Source organism: Polypterus senegalus, chromosome 18 (assembly GCF_016835505.1).
Source record: "Polypterus senegalus isolate Bchr_013 chromosome 18, ASM1683550v1, whole genome shotgun sequence".
In the NCBI taxonomy this organism is placed as follows: domain Eukaryota; kingdom Metazoa; phylum Chordata; class Cladistia; order Polypteriformes; family Polypteridae; genus Polypterus; species Polypterus senegalus.
Window position 1 is genome coordinate 26,939,633 of NC_053171.1, and position 25,397 is coordinate 26,965,029.

Consider the following 25,397-nt stretch of genomic DNA (forward strand, 5'->3'; position numbering starts at 1 on the left):
CAGGGGCATCTGTAATAGAAATTTAATTCAAATTAAAACAAAAATATATCAGCAGTTCAGAAAGAACCATGCAGTTTTAAATGCTGTTTATTGAACATTGCTCTCTTGGCACTAAAGCTGTTTTGGTAAATGATATATATTAAGTACAAAATCTGATCTGTGTCTTCTCACTGAAACCTGGCTTAGTAAATGTGACACTGTTCCCCTAGCTGAGGCGTCACCAGATGGATACTCGTTCCTTCATAAGTCTAGAGATTCTGGTGGGGCGCCTTGGAATAATTCATTGTAACAAAATGCAAATCACTCTAAAAATTTAGGCAACTTTACATCCTTTGAGGCATTCATTTTAAATATTAAAACAGATTCCAACACAATTATAGTGCTAGTCTACAGACCACCAGGGCCATATTCATTGTTCATGACTGAATTTAGCAACCTTCTGTCTGATTTGGCTATAAATTATGATCACGTAGTTCTGATGGGGATTTTAATGTACACATTGATGTGGAAACTGACACTTTTAGCAAATGTTTTACTTATTTGTTAAATTCAGTAGGATTTTGTCAGATTGTCAAAGGTCCAACTCATAATCATAACCACACATTAGATTTAATTATAACTTACAAAGTTGAAATTCAAAATTTAAATATTACTCCATTAAATGTAGTTATTTCCGATCACTTCTTAATTACATTTGATTTAGTTCTGCCCATGCCAAGCACTCACAGATTAAAACAAAAACAGTGCAACATCTAGATTGTAATTCTGCTTCAAAATGTATAGATACTTTGAGTAAGTGTAATTGTGGAAAACCATTTAGATGAGTTAACATCAAATGTAAACGTGGAAAACAATTTAGATCAGCAGTGACCTTGAGAGATACTCTGGACGCAGTGGCTCCCCTTAAAACAAAAGTGATCAAAGCACATAGAAACTCTCCCTGGTTTAATGAAAAACTCGAGCTCTTAAATTAGAGTGTCAAAACTGGAGCAGATGGAGAACAACAAAGCTACATGTCTTTCAAATTGCATGGACAGAGAGTTAAAAAATATAAAAAAGCCCTCTTTAAAGCTCGCTCAGAATACTATTCTACATTAATAGATAGCAATAATAAAAATCCTCGGGTACTGTTTAGAACAGTGGCTAAATTAACAAATGGGAATTCAGATCAACAGTGCAAAATACCAACAGATATTAGCAGTACAGACTTTATGAACTTCTTCAATGAGAAAATTAAAAGATCCCAGATCAGCATCACAGTACAAACCAAATACTAGCTTAGCAGACCCTGCCTCACATTGCATTCAGCACTTTAGTAATTTTAATCCTGTAACTGAGCAGGAAGTCTTAACTTTAATTTCTAAAATGAAGCCCACTACTTGTTCCCTAGATCCAGTGCCAACAAAACTAGTAAAAAGTGCAATGGATGTTCTTGCAGCACCTATTCTAAACATTCATTATTGCATGGCACAGTACCTGATGCACTAAAAGTGTCAGTCATTAAACCTTTACTTAAAAAGTCAGACCTAGACCCACACATACTAAATAACTATAGGCCTATTTCAAATTTACCATTTCTCTCTAAAATACTAGAAAAAGTAGTCGCCAGTCAGCTTCAGTCACACCTTACACATTACAATTTATTTGAGAAATTCCAGTCTGGTTTCCGCACTGGTCATAGTACAGAAACGGCACTAACACGGGTTGTAAATGACATTCTGATATCCTCTGATGAAGGAAACTCCACTGTAATTATGTTGTTGGACTTAAGTGCAGCATTTGACACCATTGACCATTCTATTTTACTGCACAGGCTAAAAAATGATGTTGGGCTTACAGGCCCGTGCTCGCTTGGTTTAGTTCTTATTTATCAAATCGATATATGTACAGAAATGTGCTGACAGTACTCCATCATTATACACAGAAGTTCAATATGGTGTCCCACAGGGCTCAGTACTGGGACCTTTACTGTTTTCACTTTACATGCTTCCACTGGGATCTCTCATTAGGAAACATAATGTTAATTTTCACTTGTATGCAGATGACACCCAGTTATACCTTTCATTTAAATCAAATGAAGTTTCTCGATGTTGTCTTTAATTAGTTGTGTTAGTGAATTAAAGGAATGGATGAATGAGAACTACTTGTCTTTAAATACAGATAAAACAGAGATGTTAATTGTTGGAGGGAATGACGCTGATCACAGCAATATTTTGTCATCATTTAACTCAGTTGGAATCCCAATTAATTTTACTGAATCAGCCCGCAATCTAGGAGTTATCTTTGACTCTAGCATGTCATTTAAAGTGCATATTACAAAGTTGTCCAAAACATGTTTCTTCCATCTTAAAATGTTAGGAAATTAAGGTGCTTTCTAAATAAACAGGATTCTGAGAAATTAATTCATGCATTTATCTCTAGTAGGATTGACTACTGCAATGCGGTGTTCACTGGCTGTTCAAACTGTTCTTTATACAGCCTCCAGTTAATCCAAAATCCTGTTGCAAGAATTATTTCAAGAACAAAAAAGTATGAACACACAACTCTAGTTCTTAAATCCTTACACTGGCTCCCGGTTATGTTTAGGGCAGATTTCAAAATCCTCCTTGTAACATATAAAGCATTAAATGGCCAAGGTCCGCTTACTTGTCTGAACTTATCATGACTTACAAACCAGAGCGCACATTATGATCTCAAGATGCCGGTCTGCTTACGATTCCAAGGATTAATAAAATAACAGTGGAAGATCAAGCTTTTAGTTACAAGGCCCCTAAACTGTGGAATGGTCTGCCTGCTACAATAAGAGATGCCCCTTCAGTCTCAGCTTTTAAATCTCAGCTGAAGACTTACTACTTCAGTTTAGCACTCGGTGCCACGGCCCACCTGCCAAATTGCTTTGCCTGCCTAAGGTTAAGTCATGCCTGACTGAGGATCACAGGAATCGTGGGGCAGAGGGATCCTTTCATCGGATTGGCTGGCCAAACAATGTTTCAGCTGTGGAATGGCCAAATGGGGGAGGCAGCTTGATGGCTGAGGTCTCCAGGACTCTAAACAAATACAAATCATGTGATATCATCTACTGTTAAATTATGGTCCACACTTATAAAATTTGTATTTTTATACTGTATTGACACCCTGACAAAGCTTTAGCAAACCCCATCATAAACCTTTTCAATGACAATACCATTCTCATTTCAGAAATATTTTAAAATGCAGGTAAAATCAAATCTCATTGGACATGGTTTAATTGAGACTGAAGCCCAGTTAGTCTCAAGCAGAGTCAAGTGGTGCTAAGAGACAGAAAAAGAGAAAGAGAAAAAAAAATGTAGGACAATTATCTGATGTTTTGTATGGAAGGGGACTGACCTTCCAAACAACATTTCTCACCAACCCATTCCTGAAAACCTTCCACTTATGCTGTCAGCTCTCTTTCATACAGGTAAAGTGAAGTTAAATTTTCATCCATCTTTTATCTACTTATCGTGTTTACTCGTTTTGTGTAACATTTTATGCATTTTCATTGTTTTTGTATAGGATTTTATGAATGAAGTACTGTTATAAAGGTTTAAATAAGCAATCACCTGGGGTTCAGGAACAGATTAATCCACTTTAAATTAATTCTTATGGGAAATGGTTTCAGTTTTCAAGCAAATTGGTTTCCTAACAGCCTTTAGGAACAAATTATGTTTGACAACCAAGGTTACACTGTATAAAAAAAAGCTTGTATAATTGGACTAATTTGATAGCACTAGTTAGGATGCTCACAAACCTGTACAAACACCACTTTGTAAAATTAAACTGAACTCACACTCCGGTTATTACTCCATTAAGGTAAAATGTTTTAATATGCTCCGAGATCTATATTAAAATTTGACAATAGCTAAGATAGTTCTATGATGCCATTGTAGGTCTATATATTTAAATATGCTATTTAAATATACAGACATAAAAACCGCATCCTTTCATCAGATTCTTTTCCTTTAGGAATAGGAAAAGTTAGAGCTAGTAAAGATATAATTTAAAATGTCAGTTATAGTACTAGCCAAAAATATCTTACAAACTGCATTGTTTATATCAAGCTATCTTCTATGCAACACTGAAAACATGACTGTAAATATAGACCTAGCATTTAATATTGAATCTTTGCTATTTTGCTCACATTAACTGTGCCTCATCTTTTGGAATAAAGCAGTGATGCACAAAATTCATTGTTTCTACATTCCCCATAGAAAATGCAAAAATAAAAATCCTAATAATTGACACACTGTGGCAAAAAAAACTCTGCAGAACTTTAGTGCCCTACTGTATTAATTCTCTCCTATGTCCCTTAACAACTGCCTTTTTTCAGACAAAAATGCGAGAACACAATACTAAATCTTTGCCAAACCAATAGATTAAGCTGAACAGTTCTGAAACAACAAATTTGTTACTGAGCAGTGGGGAATTGCAGCAAGAATATTTACACTGCAATTGTCTACATATTACATATACTACTGATCACTAAAACCTATATATAGTGAATAATAGGTGTTGCTTACAAACACAATTTCCAAAACACAGCACTGGAATGATGAAAGGCTATGCCTAGGCTGGACAATTTTCATATGCTTTCAGTTAATATACATGTCAGAAAACACTGATTATTACAAAAGTAAAGCTCAAAATCTGTATTTTACATATAGGACTAAATATTTGGATAAAAAGCATAAATTTCAAACTCCAAAAAAAAAAACCAAAAACAAAAAAAAAAACCAAACGGGAACTTACCATGTGAACTACCTCTGGATAAATAGGCTCAGTAATAACATTTCGATTGTGTGTGATGTATTCCACCATTTCACTCAGAGCAGCTCTTTTCACCTCTTTCCACTTCAAGTCACTTAAAGGATCGGATACAAAATCAAACAGAACACAGCACTGACGCAGCTTCTGAATGAAAAGTTTTTCTTGCTCTGCAGGTGGGACATCTATTAAAAAAGGAATATTATAATGATTACATAAAGCCTTTAAACAGTCTGGCCTGAGATGTCTCCATTCAAGAAAAACATTTTGTTTAAATACTAGACATTTTAAGAAACATTACCAAGTTTTTGTAACATTGGGGGCATTAATTCTCTGCTATAAACTCAGTTTTACTCCTTTACCTTTATGTAATTTAGAAGGTTTGTTTCAGCTGCAAACTACAAAGTCAGAAATATCTGATATGGTGTCATGGTGTTTCACCTTTCTAAAGAACTTTAGAAAGGGATGGACTGTTAACACAAATTTACATGCATAAGATTTTGAAAATATGTAAAATTACAGACAACTAATGGAATTTCATGGCATAAGATGTCTTTAGAACAAAATACACCCTTCTGAAAACAAATGTCAATCAGATGCATTGTAAACACCAGCAAGTCATGGAAAAATACAGCATTTCTTATTGTGAACTTCATGTCTAAACCTGGTCAAAGAAGAAACAACAAATAGTAAAAAAATATTCTAACTAAAACTTTTCTGCTTATTGTTTTCCAATATTCAATGCCTTACTTTTTCAGTTATCAGAAACAAAGTCTTGTATAAATCAACAATTACCTTTCATGCCTTTTGCATTATACTGGTGCCTTGAACTAGACCTTCGAGGACTTATTTCTTGGACTGGTCTTTTTCTGTTCGAGTAAAGCCGATTTCACATTATGCAGCTTCTAGTGACAGGATATGTCACACTTGCCAACTGCAGTTGCTGATCTCGTAACAGAATCATGTTAGTTTACACAATGGAAAAATCACTGGGCATGGGACAAATTTAACAAATTTGTGACAGCTTCCCAGCCATGTTGTAATCTCATCTTCTCCTGACAGCCAATTAAATCAGTATGATTTTATCAGAACGATTATAATGTGACATGGCCCTAAGTTTTGTGTGATAAGCTACTCAGCATGTGTGAAGTTTGGCTTCTAGAACAACATTGTATGTAAAGCCTGACATTGGGGAATCATCACTGTATCCTTATATAATATACTGTTTATAGAAGGACTGACACCTTTAAAAAAAAACATACTCCTTGTTTGACTTGTTACATTTGACATCAGATTTTTCTATCTATACTTAAGGTTTTTCAAAACCACACCTCCAAGAAACAAAATGCTGAAATATGAATAAATTTAACAATGAAATAAGTGGGCAGCAATCTAAGCAAAGATGCCCAGATGTCCCTTAGTCCATCCAACTCCATCAGGGGGATACCGAGGTGTTCTCAGGCCAGCCGAGAGATATAATCTGTGCAGGATGTCCTAGGTCTGCCCAGCGATCTCCTCCACGTTTGACATGCCCAAAACATCGCCTCTAGCCACCTCAACTTAAACTGTTCTGTATGATCTTTTTCAGTGACTTTAGCATGAGAGACAAAAACAGAGTACTTTCAGTAGTTTAAGGGCACTGACATTAACTATGGTAAAACTACTGTATAATATTTGTACATTTATAAACTACTACTTAACTAGTGCTTCCAATAAAAAAAATATAACTCCATGCCTATTTCTATAAAATCAATTTAATGAAAGGAAACACGTAGCTTGTAGTGGGAACAGATAATAAAGTTATAATTACAGATACTTTATACACGATTGGTTAGGCAAGGTAAAAAGCTGACCTAGACAATGCATGTCAGGCTCAAGATATGACTGTAAATAGTGCAATCACGTAGGTACTGCAATTGAGCTATGAAAAACAATTTATATGACCTATTCTACAGAGGACATTTTGTTTTCTTTTTTTAAACAGAACTACGATATGCGCCCTGAAGCAGAAGATCCTTCAGGCTATTTCACATTCTTGTATCTGGCAAAACAACTGCAATTAGAACACACAGGGAGAAAGTGAATTAGTCCTAATTAAAATGAAAGGGGCTGTCTCATTATTAATTTCTTATCAAATCCACCTAACTCAGCTCAGAATCAATGGGTCAAAGCTCACAGTCTAAAGCTAAAATTTCAAACATGATTTTGAAAAGAATTTTAACACAGAAAGTGCATTTCATCCTTCTCCATTTAGTTTTACACCAATACAATTGCAGATGCTTGGTTAAAAAGAAAGAGTCAGGATTTAAAGATAGTCTCAGATATTTTTTGATATTTTGCTTAGTAGGATGGTTCATATTTAAACAAATTAATTCAAATTAGTGCTGCAAAGGGCAGCAGTCTACACTAGCAGAACCACAAATAATAATCCCACTATCTGGTGTCAATTAAGTAAATAGCCTTTATAATGTCTTTTTATATTTAACCAAGTAATCTCTTGTACCTTGTCATATGTCTTTGTGAAGAAACAAACTACACAGTCATAAGGCAGAAAGGCAATAATCAACTCCTAGTGGACACAAGTCCATTACAGACACATGCACATACACATTCAGGAATGTAAATAAGAGAATTATGGGTATCACTGGTACAAAGTAGATTAATATAAATTGAACACTAAGGAAATTATTTCCTATAGCCATTGTCTGAAATTGCTTTTTCCACATTAAACTGTCAAGAGTTTTCAAAGCCTATACCAGCATGGCAAAATGAGCACCATAATCTGCATTTTTATACAAAAAGAAAAAAAGTTCTTGATCATAAAAAGATCTGTAAGTATCTTTTAAAAAGATAACGGCTTTTCTCTATGTCCTGTCTAAATTGTCCACCACAACTTGGTCATTCTGACCCTCTACTCATCCTCTGTCACTTATTGGTTAGCTATCCCTCTCACCCATTCACCACCTAATAACTACTGTTTGGTGAGAGTACTGGCTCAAAAATGGCTGCTGTTGCATTATCCAGATGGATGTTTCACATTGTTGGTTGCAGAAGGTGGTCCCCCACTGTCTATGTTAAGTGTTTGAAATAAGTCAGAAAAGCACTATATAAATGCAAATAATTTTTATTATAAGGTGGAGTACAGTTAGTACTGGAAATAAAAGAGCACAATCACTCAGGTAAAATGAAATTTAAATTGACCTTTACACCAGAATAAAAATAGTATTAGTTTTAAAAAAAAAATAAATAAAAAAATTTTTTTGCTTCGCACCCCACCATAACCTATCATCTATGGGGAAATAGTGAAAGCTTTAGTTTCATCAATAAGTTTCACAATTTTGATCATCTGTTTTCTAAGGATCTCAATGTTTTAGAGTTCCCTGATACTGAAGATATCATTATTTCGAAGATGAGTGTGTGTCTTTGTGTCACAGTTTGAGGTTATGAGATGACATTTTGCTGATACATACATATACACATATATATATTATATATATATATATATATATAATATATATATATTATATATATATATATATATATATATATATATATATATATATATATATTATATATATATATATATATATATATATATATATATATATATATATATATATATATATATATATATATATATATATATATATATATATATATATATATATATATATATATATATATATATATATATAATATATATATATAATATATATATATATATATATATATATATATATATATATATATATATATATATATATATAATATATGTATATATATATATGTGAATTCCTAAACACATTTGTAAGATGCAAGCTAGGATATAATTAAAAATGTATGTCCTAGGGAATTTAAATGAAGGAGTGTGGAATTTAAAAAAAATAGTGTAGCAGAGTAATAATAATGCAAATCAGAGTCTTTGCTGTCTTGCTAGGTAACCCGCCACCTTTTTTTTTAAGAATGACAGAGCACAGTTAAATCTCACTTATTTAATGCAATTAATAACAAATTTATACAATCATTAAATAAGTTTTAAATTAAATTTGATTTCTACCGACTTCATAGTCAATGGTAGATGCATTATGGATTAATTCAAGATTACAGATTTTAGAAATATAAAATCTGGAAAACAGTTACTCCTGTAGTAGTGGTGGTGTGGTTTTGTCACCAACTCTGTTGCAGAAAGCAGCATAACAAAGTAAGCACATAATCTGCTAAAAGCAATAAGTACTTCCATGAAACAATTTAAATGGTGTGTACACTTCTCTAACCAAGGCTTTTAATGATTTTTTGCCAAATTTTCATTTGCCTTTAACCTTATTAAAATGTAAAAAGTAAAAAAAAAAAATCCCTGATTTCAGTTTTTAGGCTTGACTTTGTGCAATAGTGAGTTTTAATGTCAGCTGGATTCCTTCATCTTCAATCATCTCTATTGTTCCCTTCCTATATATCCATCTCTAACTGTGCCTAAGTTACAAACGAATGTCTAGATAATCTAGAAGGTTCAAGAACAAACAATCAAATACAAAATAAGTCTAAACTTTACCATTTTGAAAATAACACAACACCATATATGAGAAAATAATATTAACACTGCTGGTCACTGATAAAAACCTGTCAAACAATGGTGGTTGAGTAGTCTTTTTTCTCTGAAAATGTGTTTACTAAAAAAGAAAAAATTACTGGAAGAGACTGACTGACTGACACACACACACCTGTGCAAGAGATGGAAGCTAAAATAAAAAAAATAACTTCAGTATAACATTAATCCTAAACATTGCACAAAATCTACTCAAAAGCAATTAAAAAATTCTACTGTATATTTAGTAATTACTTAGTCAAGATCTTAGTCTAAAAGAAATGCTGCAGCAATTATTGATATAATTTTCAAAAAACTACATATTAATAAGGAAGTACATTTACAGTATTTTCTTATGTTACTATTACATATTCTGGATTTTAAACCACAAAATTACTTGGATAGCATTAATTAGACCCAGTACACAATGAAAGCCAGCAGTTTTTTGTCAATCTGTCTTGTCAGAGAATTAAAACAAAGTTTTTCCACAGGAAGAACAGCTGATTAAATGTAAAAACTTGTCTACAGGAAGCAGAGCCGGATATGTAAAAAGTGCAGAAAGCAAGCCTTTTCCTCTTCCTTGTAGATACCTTTCAAAATAACTTGTTTTCAATGGTGAACGGGAATGGCATACACTTTATATGACGTGTACTTCAACTCAACTTGGGATGGTTTACCACAAACCTTTAGAATTACTTGTATGATCTAAATATTCAGGAATATAAAGCAGACATGCCAGGCTGCCACCTATTTACTACGGCATTTGAAGACATTCATCCCCTATGCATAACTGCCTAAAGCCTCTGTCTTTCCCCGTTACATTCCTTAACTGTGTCACAATCACTTGTCAATACAGTCAAGTAGCTTTTGCAAAATGTAGTGTGATCATGAACACCTGGGTTGAAAAATGGCAACCTACCAAGTTAGAGTACCCGCATGAAAAAGAAGCAAAAATTAACAATTCAACAGCAGATCAAGAGTGAAACACAGAAGCAAATTAGAATATGGACCTTACATTTTAACAAGACATTATTCTTCAATTTATAAAATAAAAAAGTAATGTGTAAAAACAAAAAGCTATTTTTATATATACCAAAAAATGTAATTTAAAAGAACTAAATTTGTATGTGATTCTAAAACCAATTTTCAAAATAAGAATTTAAACTTAATACAGAAACTAAACAGATCAGAAAATGATTAACAGAAAAAAAAAAAAACGAACAAGGCATTTGCTCTAGTTTTACCCTAAATAGATTAATTCATATGACTGACTTACTAAACAATTGTGCTATTTGTTCAGGATTTTTTTTACAGTATTTCTATTTCTGTATTTTATTATGGTTTATTGTCTCACATGTAAACTTTGTGTATTCTATATTTAGTTCAGTCATATAATGCACAAAAACAAACAAAAACCCAAGCCTATAATATTTTTAAACAAATTACTAACTTCAAGTTCTATCCAATATTACACAAAGATATTAAGAAAAAAATAAAACAATTGCAAAATTCTACCGAGGAAACTTCAAGTGTGATAGACACACAAGTCTGTCCACAGCATCCGTGTTCAGAGCAGCACGGTTATATGCAACATCATTCTCAGAAGGGCTGCTTGAGGCAGGGGTGTACATGTATTTTTTTTTTTTTTTGCAAGTTTCCCAAATTGGTAGAAAACAAAATTAGTAAATTTCCCCATATCAAGTGGATTTACATCACTGTCCACCTCAAGTATCCAAGTCGGTCTTGATTTCTTTTTCAATGGCAAGTATGCAGAGACTTGCCTTCTATGAATTTGTGCATTTTTTGAAATAGCTGCTAAAACTTTTTTTTCATTAAAATAATGAAAGAAAAAATATGCTTTGGATTCGAGGACCCCCAACCATGACAGCTTGTGAAATAAAAGAAGTCTGACTGGCATATGCTTCTTACAGAAATCAAAATAATCAGTGCAGATGAATTACGTCATTTGTCCAAACAGATTAACAATTTGTTAAAACAAACAGAACAATCGTAGAGGCTCACACTGATGATGTAACATAACACAGAAAAAGAGGAATGTTTTTGATCATATTTTGCAAAGTCAGTGACATACTTGATAATTTCAGCTGGCACATCATTAAAACAACAATTAAGATATTATCGTAGACGATACATATCGCATACTCAAAATAGCAAGAAGTAGCATTTCCACAAATAAGTGCTCTGGACTAACTAAAAGACTAAACTATATTGTAATAAGTTGAAAGAAAACACTCTTAAAGTGAATATGTCTAAATAAAAAAATTTAACACTATAAGAAGCAATGACGAGTCAAGCTCAGTATAAACCAGAGTATATTTCACATCATTAAGACATATATGGGCACCTGGTATACAAGAAACCCAGGTGGTATACATTTTGGAAACCTTTAAATCTTAATGAATAGATCAAAATGATTTCCTTATTCAATTTCCTTATCAGTGCTCTGGGGTGCGTAATTAGAACCTGTGCCCACTTAAAATGAACCTGAGAATAGTGAGAAAAAAATGGAAAAGGAAACCAAAAAAGGCAGCATTGAGAAAGCAAGCTAACTGTAGTGATGAGGAGGCAGTGTGGCTAGAGGCCCCCAAAAGGTTGTGAAAGAAATGGTGCTCCAAGAGGTGTCCCTGCTAAGCAGTTTTTAGGAGCAGGGATGTTGGTGAAGCCTCCTAGGGATTTAGTAGGCACTAAAGAAGTGTAAGGGAAGATGGAGGACAGGCTTCTTGCATCCCAGCAGAAGTTGGTGGAAGCAAGCGGGACAAGGAGACAGCAGCTTCTGATGTCTCCACTAAATGAAAAACACCCAGTGTCGTAAGCTGGGGAGACGGTGAAAAGAGAGAGAGACAGAGGTGCTGGATCATGCTGTAGAAGTGATGCCTAGATGGTTTTACATTTGGATTTTTATTTATAATTAGTTTTTGTCCTCCACAAGAGCACAGATTTTATTGGACATTTATTTATTTATTTAAAAGGAGACTGCACCTGACTTTTTTTTTTTTTTTTAGGTACATTGTTAATAAACGTACTATTGTATTGTGCACAATTTCTCTTATTGTTATGTGTACACACTGCCTGGCTCATCTTGGTCATGATGATTCAAAGGAGTTTGGAAGCGGAGGCCAACTCAGACCATCATATGGGTAAGACTTAACAGTTTCAAAAGAAAAATACCTCAAAACCTGACAACCTTAGCATGCAGCAAATTCATGCGACTCAATTTTCCAAGGGTTTGGCACCTTCCCAACTTCAAACAAGTAGGTAATCATTTTAGACTCAGACCATGTATTTTGCATTTGGACACATGTATGCTAATTGTGAAAATAAAGTGCTAACAATTCGTGAATCCGCACCTAAGAATATCAGAGTTAATAACTATGAAACCACAGTAGTGCAATTGAAATTCTTTCCAATATTTAAGGCTTCTGACATTGAAATTAATTTGAATCAGCTGACCATATTTCATACATATGCTAATGATACCCAACTATATTTATCCTTTACACTTAACAAAACTCTTCCAGTTCTATCATTAAATAAATGCTGCATGAATTGGCCCCAGCAGACCCTCGTGACCCTGTGTTAGGATGTAGAAGGTTGAACGATGACTGACTGAAGTAAAGCAGTGAATGAATAATTTGAATTTAAATAAGAAAAAACAAGCTATTTTAACTGGTGTTGAAGACTTCGATTTTGACATACAGTAGAAGTAAATCTATATGGTAATTTGTATAGAAGTAAATAGTGGCATCATGCAGTGCATAAAAAGTATTCACTCCTTTGGATTTTTTTTACATTTTATTTTTATACAACATTAAAGTGGATATAATTTGGCTTTTTGTCATTGTACATTTGTAATTAATTTAGATAACTTTGCAGAGATCTGTTTTCACATTTGCATTACAGTCTTTTTTGGTTGATCACTGTCAAAAAACTAAAGTAATCTAATTTTGGATAACAATAAAATATTAAAATTTCCAAGTGGTGAATACTTTATTCAGACCCTGTAACTCATCTTAAGTCACTTCAGTGGCTTCCAGTCAAGTTTAGAACTGATTTAAAATACTCTTTTTCATATACAACCTAAGGTATATATTTTATACTGTATATACAAGTAGTTCAAGTTTTTTACATTGCTCTTTAAAATTATTTTGTGTTCATTGCATTTTTATCTAAACTATATTTGTACTTACTGTAGTGTGCCAAGCTTTTAAGTGGAAAAGCATTTAAGAATAAACAAATTAATTGAAACAAAACATTTAGAGTGAGGTTACTACAGTGGTGTGAAAAACTATTTGCCCCCTTCCTGATTTCTTATTCTTTTGCATGTTTGTCACACAAAATGTTTCTGATCATCAAACACATTTAACCATTAGTCAAATATAACACACGTAAACACAAAATGCAGTTATTAAATGATGGTTTTTATTATTTAGGGAGAAAAAAAAATCCAAACCTGCATGGCCCTGTGTGAAAAAGTAATTGCCCCCTGAAACTAATAACTGGTTGGGCCCCCCTTAGCAGCAATAACTGCAATCAAGCGTTTGCCATAACTTGCAATGAGTCTTTTACAGCGCTCTGGAGGAATTTTGGCCCACTCATCTTTGCAGAATTGTTGTAATTCAGCTTTATTTGAGGGTTTTCTAGCATGAACCGCCTTTTTAAGGTCATGGCATATCATCTCAATTGGATTCAGGTCAGGACTTTGACTAGGCCACTCCAAAGTCTTCATTTTGTTTTTCTTCATTCATTCAGAGGTGGATTTGCTGGTGTGTTTTGCGTCATTGTCCTGTTGCAGCTCCCAAGATCGCTTCAGCTTGAGTTGACGAACAGATGGCCGGACATTCTCCTTCAGGATTTTTTGGTAGACAGTAGAATCCATGGTTCCATCTATCACAGCAAGCCTTCCAGGTCCTGAAGCAGCAAAACAACCCCAGAACATCACACTACCACCACCATATTTTACTGTTGGTATGATGTTCTTTTTCTGAAATGCTGTGTTCCTTTTACGCCAGATGTAACGGGACATTTGCCTTCCAAAAAGTTCAACTTTTGTCTCATCAGTCCACAAGGTATTTTCCCAAAAGTCTTGGCAATCATTGAGATGTTTCTTAGCAAAATTAAGGCGAGCCCTAATGTTCTTTTTGCTTAACAGTGGTTTGCGTCTTGGAAATCTGCCATGCAGGCGTTTTTGCCCAGTCTCTTTCTTATGGTGGAGTCGTGAACACTGACCTTAATTGAGGCAAGTGAGGCCTGCAGTTCTTTAGACGTTGTCCTGGGGTCTTTTGTGACCTCTCGGATGAGTCGTCTCTGTGCTCTTGGGGTAATTTTGGTCGGCTGGCCACTCCTGGGAAGGTTCACCACTGTTCCATGTTTTTGCCATTTGTGGATAATGGCTCTCACTGTGGTTCACTGGAGTCCCAAAGCTTTAGAAATGGCTTTATAACCTTTACCAGACTGATAGATCTCAATTACTTCTGTTCTCATTTGTTCCTGAATTTCTTTGGATCTTGGCATGATGTCTAGCTTTTGAGGTGCTTTTGGTCTACTTCTCTGTGTCAGGCAGCTCCTATTTAAGTGATTTCTTGATTGAAACAAGTGTGGCAGTAATCAGGCCTGGGGGTGGCTACGGAAATTGAACTCGGGTGTGATACACCACAGTTAGGTTATTTTTAACAAGGGGGCAATTACTTTTTCACACAGGGCCATGTAGGTTTGGATTTTTTTCTCCTAAATAATAAAACCATCATTTAAAAACTGCATTTTGTGTTTACTTGTGTTATATTTGACTAATGGTTAAATGTGTTTGATGATCAGAAACATTTTGTGTGACAAACATGCAAAAGAATAAGAAATCAGGAAGGGGGCAAATAGTTTTTCACACCACTGTATTTTATGTTGGCATTACTGAAATTTGTTTTGAGAATTTTTACAGCGGCACTTTAAATCTATTTGAATAAAATTAAAAGGAAAATGTACATTTTTTCTGTTTACTTACCAACACTGTATAGAAACAATTTAGTTTATGGTGGCTGGACTCTCAGCTGCTGGTTACTGGACTAGATGTTCATAACTGTGACAAGACTGGATAACAGTCTGTTCTTTCATTCAGTGCAGGCCTCTGTGATTGAGGTGTTGATGGTCTAGGGTTGGAACATATGCTGGCAGCATAGGGCACAAAATAGGAAGCAACCTGAACACGACACAATTACATCACAGGAACAACTTATTTACATAACTACAAAGGCCAATCAAGTAACACTGATGTCTTTGTATAGCTGAAGTACAGATACAGAGAGTATGTAAACTCCATACAGAAATCAACCAGCCTGAACCCAGGCTACTTGATCCATGGGGCAGAAATCCATCAGTGACCAATGTATTAAAGGAATACTCCACTCAAATCTTTATATTTTAATATTTTTCTTACATCATGTAGTTTGCAGTGATGGTGGAGAAAATTTTTTAAAAACTCTTGTTTTCATGCCAAAGAGAGCTTCTGACAGGTGTCTGGTGATCAACGCTGGACAACAGCAAACAGTTTCAAAAATGTAAGTGAAAAGAAAAAATGGTTACCTGTGTCACATAATCCACAAGTCAAGTTATTCATATGCTCACAACATTACGGACACATGCATTTTTACTAAAATACTATTAAATAAACCACTTCTGAAAAATGCTGTTGTGAATGAAAATGGAACATTCTGCAAGTTGGCTAATATAAAGAGGCACTTTGAAATACACCAGAGCCACCTCATTGACACCTATGTTGCATAAATCAGAGTTACAAACCATACCATCAAAATGTTGCAAATTTGATTGCAATATATAATTGTTCTTTTCCACCATACATAAAAAGCACATTAACATGAAAGAAGTTAAAGTGGCATTTTTACACATTTTCTGGAACTTAGCAAATCTTAGAAACTTTTCGTAGAAACACTGATTTGAAAAAAATGTCTGCAACTGATATGAAAAACAAAGAAAAAGGTTACTGAGCTGTTGATACAAGTACCATTATGGGTCAATAGAGCAGTGAGAAGAGTTGACATTTTCATGTAAGACTGCTGGGCCTTTGTACTTTCCAGTCTGAAGAGAGAATATCTCATGTCACTGATGTACAATTATAAAGCAGTTCTCCCTGCTTGTACTTTTTTTCTATATATAAACTGAGTGCACTATTGGCAAAACCTTTTTTTTTAAATAAACTGAATTAGTTGTTTGGTGTCAATCATTAATAAATGCCTGGTAAGCAGTCTAGCTGCCACCAACCAGGTGTTAAAGGCATTTCAATGCAATTGTGACATATCAGAGTTGTGTGCCAAATTATATGTAAAATGTACACAGTGATGAGACTTGTAAATTTAATTTTGTGTGACATCCTCCCTGTCTGCAAAATCACCACATTAGAACCCCGCTGCAGGAAATGTCACCAGAATATCACAAGCTGTTACAGCAAAATGATGTGCACTGACTTAGCAAGTGAAAAGAGTATGAAAATAATAAGATACATTTTGCACTTTTTCAGGCAGCCTATAGAGTCAAAAGGCCCACACCTTTCCAAATTTTCTGATTACCAGGAAAAAACAGAATATGTGCATTACTTGTATTACAGAACAATATCCTCTAAAAACAATTTAACTTGCAAATGTAAATTGTTTCTTTTAGGCTGTGAATTGTTGCAGACACATATGAGGCTGTATTATTGGCAATAATGAAATTCAAACAGTGGTTTGAGAGGTGCAGTCTCTAAAAATTATTTTTGGTTTCTATAACAGCTGTTCCCAATTTACACAGATGGCCAATTGGACTAATGAGGCGATCAGGCATCTATCATTCTTGGATTAACCATCTCTTCAACTGGAGATCTTAGAAATGTCAATGTGTTTTGCTTAAAAAGCAACAAAGGATGTTAATGTGAGTGGCTTTTGGATAAAAATGATTCCCCAATTCAAAATGCACAACAGCGACTGCTCTCACATTTGAATCACCTATATCTATGAATCATTTTCTTCAATAAGCGTTATCAAAAACCAGGATAGCAACCAACCTTCCAATATACACCTAGATCAGTAACTTAGCATAGCTGTAACAGTACACTGTGCCACCTTCAGTTCTCTGGTTTCAACCTGCTACTGTAATGTATCTCATTGAATGAATAAAGTTTCTTCACTGGGGCCTACCTAATTAATTACACCTAATAAGAACACTGTAGTAAAAGGACAGTTGCAATAAAAAGTACTGCACAATAATTTTTAAACAGTATGAGGCTTACACATTAGCCTTAGTTTTGTGTTGTTGTTTGAATTTCACCCTCTAGAAAAAAACTATGGAATCAGTGTTCTAAGAGACTGTAGTAATGTTGGGATCAGTACTAATATTTAAATTTCGGTATAGATACCATCTTTGGGACCTCACTACCTGTACCAATTCAGTACCAAAGGAATCTGCAACAAATTTCTCAAAATCTCTCAAACCCTGATCCCCCCAGTCTCACAGCAGCATCCCTGCTCAGCCACACAATCATGTACCCAACTGCATGATCGTGAATCTCTCTAACTTGCCATAGTATGTTAATCAATACAAGGTGCATATTGGTTTTGGAAGTGGGGGCAGGCTCAGAATTTAATATCAAGCTCATTTTTTAAAAATGTATTTACTTTCAAACCACTGGCGATTCCCCCTTTTTGAATTGAGCTAAATGTAACAGGAATATTTCATTGAAAAGACATGGGGAGGGCTGGGGCTTTCGGGGGATTGGTTATGAAACTACCATTTACTTTGATTATCAAAATTACCACAATGCTGGTCCTGTATAGTTCTAAAATCTGGAGTTTTGGGTATTTTTCAGCTTTGGTATACCGCGTAACCCTAGACTATAGAATTTGAAAAAAGAATTAGTGCCATGTCACATATTGGTTAAAATTGTTTAGATCAAGCACTTTTCTCATTCTAATAGTTTAACAACAACTAAACTTTCTATATCTAAATGCCATATATACCGTGTCTTCATAAAGTATTCAGATCCCTTTACTATTTGCACATTTTGCTATGTTGGAGCTTTAAATTAAAATCATTTAAATGAAAAAAAAAATGTAATGCATTTTCCCTCATTAAACAGCACTGAATATCCAGGAAAACAAAGCAAAAAATGATTTTAGAATTTTTCTCAAATTTATATAAAAAAACTGAAATAACAGTGACACACGTGATCAGATCCTTTGGAGTGACACTTGAAATTTGGCTCAGGTGCATTCCGTTCTATTGACCACTGTTTCTACACCTTGTTTGGAATATTGATGGCTATATATAAAAAGTCACATGACTGTTTTGAGGAGCAGGCTATAAAATGACCAATTACTATATAATGTATTAAAACAAAATAGGCCGCGCATTATCAGCTTCAACATCCAATTTTAAAAGAGGCCAGGTAATAGCAGTTAAGACAGTTTAGTTCAGTATTCTTGTACTGTGTATGTACTCTGCAGGCAATTTTTTAAACTGGTAATTACTTGCAAGCCATTCCTTGTATAACCTCTTTTTACAAATAAACTTTTACAAAACACATTAATCTCGATCTCCCTGGGGAGCACCATTTATATTTAATAGAAGTCTTACCGCTAAAATGATATGAAAACAAGATACCCTAAAACTTTTTTTTTTTTTTTAAAGTTTGTTTACACTTCTCAGTAACCTCACTTCAGTAATTGTAATACTTTGAAACTCTACAGCAGGGGTGTCCAAACTACAGCCCGTGGTGCATTTTTAAATGGCCCACTGCAAATTCTAAACATACAATATGGCCCAAACACAACCGTATTGTACTTTTAAGGCGTAGCTACTGTCTTGATCAAAGCAGCGTCTTCACAACACAAGCGCAACCGAAATGATTGAATTAATATTTCTTGCTAGAAGTTAAGAGGAAGAGTTTGTTTGATTTGCAATGAAACTATTGTAATGAAAGAGTATGATGTGTGACGACACTATCAAAACCAAACAGCTGACCTACACTGGTGCCGAGCGAGAACAAAAAGTTGAGCAAATGGCAGCTAGTCTGCTATCTCAACAACAGTATTTTTTCCGTGCTAACAAAACACAAGAAAATGCCACATTTGCCAGTTACGAGGTATCGCTGCTCATTGCCTGACACGGGGAAACCTTTCTCAGATGGTGACTTCATAAAACAGTGCCTCACTAAAGGAATTCAACAATGTTAGCTTGTCCATAAACACAGTTGTGCAGTGAATTGAAGATTTGTCAGCTAACTTAAAACATGAACTGTCAGATAAAGCTTGTGCTTTTGTTTTACTCGATTGCATGTGATGACTGCACAGATGCCACAGACACCACAAAGCTGTTGATTTTTTTTGTGGGGAGTTGACAATAACTTTTACATTATGGAAGAGCTACTTGATTTTTGGAGTCTAAAGGGAATAACAACAGGTAAGGACATTTTTGAAGCTGTGTCATGGGCACTTGACAAGATGGGACTTAAATGGGACAAGCTATGTGGAGTTACAACAAATGGGCTCCAGCAATGACAGGCGAGCGCAAAGGAATGGCACCTATGTTGTGCACCAAGCTGCAAGAGAGTGGAGGCGAGGCTGTTAAAATGCACAGTGTCATCCACCAAGAAGCCCTATGTGCAAAGACAATCCAGCTTGGCAATGTGGGAAACACTGTTGTGAAAACGGTCAACATAACTCGATCACCAGGACTCTACCACAGAGAATTTAAAGCTTTCCTATCTGATATCAATGCTGAATATGGGGACCTCCTCTACCATTCTGATGTCCGCTGGCTAAGCCGTGGCTCCGTGCTGCAGCAGTTTTATTCCCTGTGATGAGGAATCAACCAGATTTTGAAAGAGAAGGACCAACCTCTTCATGAGCTGAGTGATTCTCTATGGTTGGCAAACATAACTTTAGTTGTTTTTACTGAACATCTAAACACAATGAACAAGAGCCTACAAGGCTTAACTTTACACGCATGTGAAAGTGTCCTGTGTAAAGCTCTGTCTCTTAAAGTCACAACTACGCAACTTTAATGTTGTGTACTTCCCCCCCACTGTCTGAAATCATATGCGCTTTTCCAGAGGCCAAGATGTCTGCTAAAAAGAGAAATCTGTGTATGTAAACACATCTCTCATGACAGAATTCAGTCAGGGATTCCAAAATTTTTGTCATTGAGAAAGAAATCAAGCTGTTCTCGACGCCCTTCTGATGGATGCAGAAGTGTAAGAGAGTCTGCAGTTAGAACTTATTGAAATGCAGTGTGATGATTCTCTGAAAGCAGTGCGATGATTCTCTGAAGAATCAACATCAGCTTCTCTCCCTACCCAACTTATACCGGAGATTGGAAAAGGCCAAGTTTCATCTGATGAGACGCCACATAAAAAGATTGAGGAGTCTGTTTGGCTCAACAAACATATACCAAAATAACTGACAGCCATCTCTGTGATGTCTGCATTTCAACCACCCAGCTTACTCCTGACTTGCAAGCCATCCTTTAGTCCAAATCGTAGCACCACTGTTCTCACTGAGTGCATCGCTGTTATAGGTGAGCTAAAAATTTATTACACAGTATTCAAGTGTTAATAAGCCAAATTACTTAATAAATTCAGCCAATATAAAGTTGATAACATTTTCTAACAAGAAATATGTTTACAACTTCAATAACTTATTTGCATAACAAGGCTGAAATATACCCATCCATTTCCCCCTTTATGCAGGGCTGTGAAGGGGAATCACCATCCTGACTAAGAAGCAATCTAAAGACGCTGTTATGACAATAAGCCAACAGTACTTTTTGTAATATGATAAATGAAAACTCATTAACAAAGAGCTGTGATGCAATTTTTGCTTTAAGCATATTCAATTATAAAGCAAAATTTACCTACATTCGATTGATTTTACTAACTTAATACACTGGAGTTGAGGCAATATACCTCACCTCTGGTGGGTGGCCCAGCCCCTTTGTATATTTTTCTGTATGCGGCCCTAAAGTTTGGACACCCCTGCTCTATAGCCAGTAGCATTACAAGTAACTGGTCCTTCAGTGCCCACTCCAAGCTCACATAGTAAGCAAAAAAGTCTGTACTGCAAAACAGTACATAGAAAATGTACTTAATACTGATGGGATGAACAAAAAGAAAAAAAAACACTTTACATAATATGTTTTGTGGAAGTAGTGAACGGCACATTTAGGTCATAGTGTAAAATTCAGATCGTAATTCAGTGCTTGGCTAATGATGATCATCATTATCATTTAGATTTACTCAAAACTCTTTATTTGTCTGGTTGTTCAGGCATACTTTGAACACTTCTACAAATTTATTTCTGAGCTCTCCAGAATCAGGAGCAATGTAGGTACTAGGGAATCCATTCCCGGGCTTCCGATTACCGGCTTCCCGGACATTTTTCATTCCTGCCTTCCCGGGAATGAAACTGCTGTAATTCCCGGGAAAATGGGAACGGCCAAGCTCGCATATATAGCGTGTAAAAGTGTAAAAATCGATCAAGAAATAAAGTTATAGTTGATAATTAAGTGGCACAGTTTTTTGGCCCATGGTGTAGTGTGTTGTCGATTAATTCAGTCAACAACAGACCAGCAGCAGTTAGTCTCCCGGCTCCGACTAAGAATGAGCAGAGTGGACTGGGAGGAGTCTGCACTCTGCAGTTCATGAATGCAGGGACGGGGCGGACTTCATTGACATAAGTCAGACAACAGCTTTGAACAGTAACTTGAAATTGCAATGTGTCGGTCTGTTGCATCCCCATTATCTGTGCCAAGAAACTTGCCATCAAGTAACTGGATGCATCTGTAAAAGCTGAAATGGCGGTGTTTCAGAGCAACGGCAAGCGCGGGCATTGTTTAGAACAAGTGTATCAGTATCTGATGACTGTGCCACCTACTTCAGTGGAGGCAAAATGTGCTTTCTCAGCAGCTGGCGTACTCTGCTCGAAAATGTGTTCTCGCCTGGACGACCACACGCTGGATACGTTGTGCTTTCTTCGTTCTTATTACCACAACTAACTAGATCAGGGGTGCCCAATGCGTCGATTGCAATCGACTGGTAGATCGCAAAGGTAGATTGCGTTGCATTAAAAAAAATATTTTTTAAATGTTAGTCTATCATATATCCTCCCTATGGCATTTGTCACTTGATTGTCATACAGGCCAGTCTGAGATCTCTTTTCTTCTAACACACTGGTCATCCCGCACACACACGATCAAACAAACACATGAGCTAGTGCAAAACTGTCTGTAAACTAGTTAACCTTCCAATTTATATTGACTAAAGAAGGGATCACAACTGAGAGGGTACCCGTGGCGGATGTTTGCCGACTCGCAGACCAACCACACGCATTATCTGGCAGGTAACCACCCATACAATAAGATTGTGATTCAGACTTCGAATGTTGTGTGTGTGTATGTGTGTGTGTATATATATATATATATATATATATATATATATATATATATATATATATATATATATTTATTAATTATATAAAAGTAGGTAGATCATTTTGACCTGGTCATTTTAAAAGTAGCCTGCAAGCAGAAAAAGCGTGTGCAACTCTGAACTAGATACATGTACTCACATGCGAGATGCCCGTGCACTGCGTCATCCCCCGGGAGCCTGAGATTCCCGGGAATGGATAAACCTGTCCGGGAATGGATTACCTAGTAGGTAAATGTTTTACAGTGGGATGATAGTAACTATTTTCCCCAAATATCCAGAACATAAAGCTGTATAAGTGCCAATGATAGCCAAATGAAATTTAAAAAAAAATCAAACCAGTATTTATATTCTTATTTGAGATATTACATTAAGGTACAAAATAACTAAAGCTCAACTGCACAACAAAATGAGACCAGTAACAGTTTTTCCATTGTTATTGTCTGAAAACAACATGCAATATAATATTATTGCACTGCATCTCAGATTAAAAAAACACTTTAATGAACCACACACATCATTCTAGCCTACAAACATTAATTGAAAATTAGATACACAAAAACGTCCACATGAATTAAATATTAAAAAAAACACATATTTCTCAAAGCTACTGTAATCCTTGTTGGCAAGCATTCCTAACCAAAAAAAATCAAAATAGATTGATAAACTCTAAAACTAGAACTGCAGAGACAATCAGCCAAATATCAGAATCGGCTGAACTCACTGTTGTGTAGAAAAAATACTCTACATAAAACTTTTTCTCTGATCAAGCCAGGTATATTCAATTTATTAATGAAAAACGTATTTAACAAATTATATTTCAGTTTTTCTCTCTTGCTTTGCTGGCTCAATCCCATCTCCAACTCTCTCACTCAGAACATGGTACACAGCCCCGTCCTGTGCACATTCACTCCCGGTTTTCTTTTTTTTTTTTTTTAAGTCTGCTCTTGGTACTAAAGGGGGATGTATCAAATAAAAAATGTGTAAATCAAGTGAATATCCACACTATGTAGTATCTGGGATAAGGAAAAAAGTGAAAATTTGCCTTTTCAATCATTTATTCAATAAAGATATCAATAGACGTAATGGTATAACAAGTTCACCCTTTGCCTCAAAAGCTGGAGTTCAGTGATGTCCTGGTCCAGATCTGGGAGGAGATGCCCCAGGAAACCATCCGTCATCTTATTAAGAGCATGCCCCGACGTTGCCAGGCATGCATACAAGCACGTGGGGGCCATACAAACCACCGAGTACAATTCTGAGTTGCTGCAATTAAATTTCGGCAAAATGGACTAGACTGCCTCATCATGTTTTCACTTTGATTTTCAGGGTGTCTTTGAATTCAGGCCTCTGTAGGTGGATAATTTTCATTCCCATCAAACGATGTGACATCCTTTCATTCCTAACACAATACCCAGTCCATATCAGTATAGATATCCAGCATGATTTTCCCACTGAGACCTGATGGGTTTTCAAAGTGTTCCTTTTAATTTTTTTGAGCAGTATATCTTAAAATTGTTTTTTGTAACACAGTTTTCAAATCAGGCTTGTCACCTTCTCAGGTTTTTGACTTTTGATATTATGAGATCCATGCCTGCCACAATACAAGCAGGAAACATATTTAACACTGCTTACTAAAAACTACCATTTAATGGACTAATACGCCAAATTTAAGTAATTTCAAATGCCATGAACTGGTGCTTTACTTTCCAAATGTCTTCCATTTTTTAGGGTTTTTCCCTACTTTAATAGTTTAATCCTCTCAACTGAAGCTCAACCTATGTTATTAGAATACCTGGAAAATGAGTCTTTGCTGTGTTATTTTCAAGTTATCTTGCATAAAAAAAATAAATAAAAATAAATCAGTAATTCGTAGACATCACAGAAATTAAGGGTCAGTTGACTATACTCTTCATGACCAAATGGACATGACCAAGGTCTGCACACTTTGGGTGCCCAGAATGATGAGGCCTGAAAAGAAGCCTCACTGCATCGAGTGTTCCAGGGAGAGTTTCAATCTAAACAATTCATGCAAACAAAAATGTAAGAAGTTTTTTTCTAATAAGGGATGAAATTTGGATACATCACTAAGAATGCAAAAACCAATTAATATGATGGAAGCATGGCGAGTCTCCAACACTAAAGAAATTCTAAGTCCAAGGCAGTACCAGCAAGATCACGTGCACAATTTATGATTTTAAGGGTGTAGTCCACATTAGTTACAAGCCTCCAAAGGCCCTAAAGGCCAGTAGACTTTATGCTGATTTGCTTTACTGTTTGCATGATACAATCATGAAAAATGTCTAAAGAAAATTGTGTATCATCGCTCTTTAACTTAATGACAATGATCATACTAGCACTGCACTGATTGCAAAAGGCAATGGATTCATAAATTCAATAAGATATTCTATTCCCCCTACTCTCCAGGCTTCAACTCATGTAACTACTAGATGGTCCTCAATCTATTGGGCTATAGAAGAGGGGTTGTATAGGCAAGACGAAATGTTATATTTGAGTAGCATGGCATATTTTCATCAATGTTAAATGCATTAG

General features: G+C 35.3%; 1 protein-coding gene across 5 annotated transcripts in view; it reads right to left on the reverse strand.

The window, feature by feature from the left end:
- The window catches only part of ppp2r5ca (protein phosphatase 2, regulatory subunit B', gamma a), a 147,242-nt gene that overhangs the window by 76,955 nt on the left and 44,890 nt on the right, over positions 1-25,397 (reverse strand). For all 5 annotated transcript variants that reach the window (XM_039740962.1, XM_039740960.1, XM_039740959.1 and 2 more), the window contains one exon: positions 4,768-4,967. In XM_039740962.1, the coding sequence (XP_039596896.1) occupies positions 4,768-4,967 (200 nt within the window). The remainder of the gene's footprint in view (positions 1-4,767; positions 4,968-25,397) is intronic.